The sequence below is a fragment of the Pteropus alecto genome, unplaced genomic scaffold, assembly GCF_000325575.1.
Source record: "Pteropus alecto unplaced genomic scaffold, ASM32557v1 scaffold71, whole genome shotgun sequence".
In the NCBI taxonomy this organism is placed as follows: Eukaryota; Metazoa; Chordata; class Mammalia; order Chiroptera; family Pteropodidae; genus Pteropus; species Pteropus alecto.
Genome location: NW_006433024.1, coordinates 20,591,662 through 20,597,539, shown reverse-complemented (window position 1 = coordinate 20,597,539; position 5,878 = coordinate 20,591,662). Strand labels below are relative to the sequence as shown.

The 5,878-nt window shown below is 40.3% G+C and overlaps 1 protein-coding gene across 1 annotated transcript in view; it reads right to left on the bottom strand.

The window, feature by feature from the left end:
* Positions 1-5,878, bottom strand: part of PTPRJ (protein tyrosine phosphatase, receptor type J) — a 41,250-nt gene that overhangs the window by 9,803 nt on the left and 25,569 nt on the right. Inside the window, exons 15-20 of the mRNA XM_006908129.3 lie at positions 5,588-5,629; positions 5,060-5,068; positions 4,866-4,953; positions 3,102-3,192; positions 1,193-1,266; positions 953-1,087 (exon numbers count right to left, since the gene is read on the bottom strand). Coding sequence (XP_006908191.1) covers positions 953-1,087; positions 1,193-1,266; positions 3,102-3,192; positions 4,866-4,953; positions 5,060-5,068; positions 5,588-5,629 — 439 coding nt within the window. The remainder of the gene's footprint in view (positions 1-952; positions 1,088-1,192; positions 1,267-3,101; positions 3,193-4,865; positions 4,954-5,059; positions 5,069-5,587; positions 5,630-5,878) is intronic.

Below are 5,878 nucleotides of genomic sequence, written 5' to 3'. Positions count from 1 at the left end.
CTTACACATACCTGGGGCTGGAAACACATGTGGTAAATTAAAGTGAAATAAAAAAACATTAAAAGGAATGACACCTGACAGGTTTCCATGATCACCAAGGACAGTGCTACTCAAAATGTGCACCCTGGAGCTGTAGAAGCAGCAGCTCCTGGGAATTGTCAGGTCCCACCACAGACTCTGAATGACAAATACTCCCATGTGATTCTGATGCATGTTAAAGTTTGGGAACCACTGGCTAAGGGACGCGAGTCCTACCCTAATCTTTGAAGAAAAACCTACGTGAAAAAAATTCACAGAGCGACATCGCATCCTATTCCTCGGGCACAGAATTTCTGAATCTAGCATGTGTTTTCCAATTCTCCTCAGATCCGTTTATGGAAACATGGGCTTTTATTACTAGAGGAAATCTTATCTTTAATGAAAGTGGCTGGAAAATTCCAGGCCATCCTAGGGGAGAGGAGACTGCTGAGATTGTCTGAGGATAAGTCTGAGATTTTGAGTAAAGAAAGGGTTCCAGTGTTAACAAACAAGTCTGAAAATCGTCGAGTTGGCCAAGTGGTCCATATTACGGATGAAGAAGCTGGTTACTTAGAGACAAGGTGGGCTTGGACCCATTCACATTCGTAATGAGCAGCAGCGCCTTGCTCCAGGCTCAGATTTTCCACACACTAACCCGACTCCTGCTTTAACCAACCCCAGCAGCAGCAACTTCATAAACAGACACTGATATTTATCCACAAAAGAAGGTAATGATAAAACAGATGGTTTTTAAGATTTGTTTTAACTTTTCACTTAGAGGAGAAAAAGACAGAAAACAAGTTTCTAAGAATAGAGGTGCTAATGTTTGGAGGAATATTTTGTTTTTATTATAGACAAGTAGTTTTTAAGATACCCTTCCACCATAGCAAAAATGAATGAATGAATTTAATAGTTTTTTTAAAAAGATACTCACCCTTCCCTGTTCAACACATTTGGTCAACATAACAATGGCGTATACATTTTTCTCCCAAACCATACGCCAAAAATCTTTCAAAGTGTTGGGTAAAGGTCCTTGTGTGGCAATAAAATCTCTCTTGGAATGGTAGCCCTGAAAATGGCAAGCAACGCATACTCAACATCAAAGAAACAGAAAGAGGAACTCTGAAGACTCCATCCCAACAAGCCAGAGCCATGAATACGCCTCTCCACTTACAGGCATGTAGTTGGCATTGATGTAGTCATCCGTTGAATGGGTCTGGACTGAAAGTTTGACACGAGAAATATCATCTGTGGCATTAAAAGAAAAAAGGTCCTCTTTAGAAGCAAATGTTTGAGGAGAGTTGCATACAAGAGAGAAAAAGGACTACAGAATGTCAACACGGGCTTCTGCCATGTTGACGGTGCACAGGTTGGCATTTCACACACATTTAATCCTCACAGTCACCCTACATGACCGTGGCACAGAGAAGTTACGTGATCATCCGGCAGAGCTAGCAAGTGACAGTCAGGGAGAGAACTCAGGCAGTCTGGCAACAGGGCCCCAGCTCTCAACCACACCACGCCACCTTCTCAGACGAAACAAACCCACTGTCAGCATCCTTGGGTGTAAGCCTTGCCAGGGAATGCCCTAAGCAATTTTACTTATTCTTCAAGACTAACCTACAAGCTTTTATGCCCATTTTACAGATCAGGAAACTGAGGGTCTAGGAGATTAAGTGACTTCCCCCAGCACTTACATCCAGTGAATGGCAGTCAGAATTCAAATCTAGTGCCCTTTCTACCATGATAGGGTAGATACCCAGGTTAACTTTTTCGCATTTTCTCTATTCTCGTAAAAAAAAAAAAAAAAGTTGCCATAAAATAACAGTACCAAATTCAAGAAAAAAATGACTATATAAGACTACTATGGATGAGAGGATCTAAAATACAAAATTCTCGTGTTTTCTAAAAATTGTCATCTCAAAAACACATACTCAAGCTTGTGTTTGAGAAATGAAATAATATCCTTAGATTCGAATGTCAGGCTGAGCTATAAACAACACCACCTATGCTTCTCTGTCTGACTGTAGAGTCTCTCACCCTCCCCTGGACGAAATACGTAACAATTCTAAACCCAGTTACCAACATGAGTTTCAGCCTAAACTCTTCCAATAAAAACAAGACCCGACCCCTGGATCTGAAACTCCCCACAGACAGTCACGAGAACAGACTAAGCATCCTAAGTTAACCCCAGAAGGGCATTTCTCTCAGAATAGGGGTCAATGTCCACAGAACAGGGGTCAATGTCCACTGTCAACACAAGGGTGGAAAATAAAGAGAAAGAACCAGGAGCTAGAAAACCTCGAATCTTAACAGAAGTTAACATTTTAGGCCATAAAAGAAAAATCAACTTCAAATAAAAAAGACAATGTTTCTAAATGTTCTGGTGTAAAAATTATCAGTAGAGCCTTATAAATTTTGTCTAAATCAAAACATAGTTGCGATCCTTGATAACCTCTTTCTGTACCCAAATAACCACCCAAAAGAGAAACTAACAAAGAACTTTCTATGGAGGAGGGTTTACATTTCGTCTCGATGGATGCTGTAATAAATAATTCTCATTTTAATCGAGTGATGCCTGTAGGTTAGACTGCAGACATTGTTAATTCTCAAACACAGGAGTGAATTCGAATATAATTCATATTTAGCTGTGGAATGTACTCAGCCCACCAGAGACGTGTCTGAACAAGCAGAAAGTGTCACTACCTGCCTGTCTTCCTCCTGCCCCTTCTTTCTGTAACTGCGTTAACTGAAATAAAGGGGCTGAGTGACAGAGGGTGAAGGGCACATGTTCTGGCCTTGTCCCTGAATGAAACTGACAGGCCTGGTCCAAGCCTGGTCCTGCCATGACTATCCGTGACAAGTCACTTAGCCACTCTGTGCCTTGTTTTCCCTATTTCATAAGGTTGTCATGAAGAATGAATTCAACAGAACATGCTAAAATACAGTGCTTGGCACACGGGAGGGGACTAATGAATGGCTGTAGAAGTGGCTAGTTAGTACCTTGACTCCCTCTCCTCTACTGTTACCGCTGCAGAGACCAGTGACAAAAAAGGGAAGATGGTGTGGGAAAAACAACTTACAGGGCAGAACATTATTATAGCGATTCTTTCCTCTATTCTCAGCCAGTTCAGCTGCATATTTAGGCAGACTAATTCCAACAAGCTTCAGATCCTGAAAATAAAACAAAGGAGTTGTTCATTCAGTGTTCAGATGTTATTGAAACTGAGCAAAAAGTATGACAGAATAAAGTGGGACTGCAACATGATACTATGGCTAACATTATAGTGTTATACATCGTATTATATCCTACATGGTAAACAGGAAAGTTGTTAAGGGAGTAAATTCTAAGAGTTCTAAATTTTTTTCTATTTTTTTCCTTCTTTTCTTTGTATTATCTCGAGATGAGAGGACGATGTTAGCTGAACCAACTGAGGTAGTCATTTCGCAAAATACTATCGTGCTATATGCCTTAAATTATACAGTGATGTATGTCATTTATCTCAATACAACTGGAGAAAGAAATATATTCAATTTATTATTTGCAATTGTACCTCGATACAACTTTTTTTCAAGGGGGAATACGAAGATGTTATGGGTTAAATCATAGTTCCAAATAAGATTGCATTCACAGGTACTGAAATTTAGAACTTCAACCTATCTGTCTTTTGGGGGGCCATAGTCTTTGCAGATTAATCAAGATGAGTTCATACTGGAGCAGGGCAGGCCCTTAACCCACTACAACTGATGCCCTTTTATAAGAGAAGAGACACAGAGGCAGACACACAAGGGCAGACGGCCATGCGAAGATGAAGACTGCATTGGAGTTTTGCTGCCACAAGTCAAGCTCCCAGAAGCTGGATAAAGCAAAGTGGGACCATGGGGGGACCAGAGGGAGCACAGCCCTGCCTGACACCCTGATTTTGGACTTCTGGCCTCCAGAACTGTGGGAGAACTATTTCCTGTTGTTTTAAGCCACCAGTTTATGGTACCTTGTTATGGCATCCCTCAGAAACGAATGCAAAGGTTAAAAGAAAAAAGACGACCCTTGCCTTTGAGGAGCTTATGACCCGGGACAGAGGTGTAGACAGAAAAAACTAACGTTACAACAAGGCAGAATTAAGTAAATGTGAATATTGGTAACAAGCACCATGGCACAGGTGAAACAGGCATGAGGACACAGAATTCAAGTCTTCCTAACGCCATCAGAGAAAACCACACAGAGGTGACGGTCGAGCTTTGAGTTGTGCGTTAGGTTGAATGGTGGCCCCAAAAAAGACATGTCCACGTCCTAACCTGTGACATGACCTGATTTGTGAAAAGGGGCTTTGCAGATATAAATAATTAAGACTCTGAAGATGCGATCATCCTGGATTATCAGGTGGGCCTAAATCCAATAGTGGTGTCCTCACAGACATAGGGAGGAAAAGGAGAAAACAGGCAGAGACTAGGGTGATGCAGCCCTAAGCCAGGGAACCTCTGGAGCCATCAGAATTTGGGAAAGGCAAGAAAGGATTCTCTCCCTAGGGGCTTTGGAGGGAGCTTAGCCCTGCGGATACCTCGAAGTGTCTTTCCAGCTTCCCAATTACTCTAGTTAATAGCCCTTTAACTTAATTCCCAGTTCCTACACATTTCTGCAGAATCTTCTGGTATGAACAAGATTAAACATGTAACCCACTAGGATCGAAAGTCCAACTAAGTGCTCAGAGCCAACACGGCAACAGTGTAACCCCACAGGACACACAAAGCTCCTACCCAGAGCTTCACCTTAAAACAAAAATGGCCAGTTTTCCAACTTTCAAGAGAAACACAAAGCAATGAAAAGCATAATATCTACTACCACGTACTTCATATTCTTCTGCAAACCCACAGTTGGAGTCAGCTCGCTGTTTCTTAAAATAGGCTTCAAAATTCTCCACTCTGATCAACTTGGATCTAAGAAAACAAAGCCATGTATTAGGATTTTCTTTATATTTGATAAAGTTCACACTCAAAATAGTAAAATACAAGTTATAAAAAGAAAAAAGCAGAGCTTACTCACTTTTTAGGTCTTCATCATAAAAAGGGAAAGAAAAGAAAACAAATTAGAAAAAATGACTCAATCATGCTTCTGGAGATGATAGTAAACATCCTTCCAAAAGAAGAAAAAGTATAACATAACTTGGGGGAAAGTTGAGGGAGGAGTTGGTGTAATGTTATTTACAAAACTCTAAAATACGCATTGGGAAATCCAACTTCTAGAACCTGTGATGTAACTGACTGGCTTTGTGACTTTGGATTTTGACAACATAGATCTGGATAATCTTTTTCTTTAAATCACACAATATATATTTATTGGTAGAATATTGCAAGTATAGTTGCACCTGCCACAGCAGGAAGCTAGCGGCAAGCGACTAATAAACATAGATTCCTTGTAGAACAACAAAGCTAGCAAGAACTTCTGGATGATTGTGGCCAAATGCGTCAATCAGGAAAAATGAAAGAAAGTTCCATCAAAATATTCTCTAGATAGTCACTGAACAGATGGATTAAATGTCTTAAAATAAAGCCCATAACTCTAGACACTTACTTAATTTGAGAAAAGGACACGTCATTGTTCTTTGCATCTTTCCTGTTTTAAAAGAAAAAAAAAATAGACAAAAATGGTTAATTCCGTGCTTTGCTCCTTTCACGTGTCAACAAAATGCCTTCTTCCTGGGCATCAGCTCATATATAGCACTAAATCCTACTCACTAATATTAAGCTTAATGGTCTAAGCAGCAACGGCTGATGATAATCTCCGGAGTTACTCTCTTTTAAACCATCTAAAAGTATAGAAGAATCTTACTGAAGTGGCTTTTAGGAATTTTCTTGGGTATAT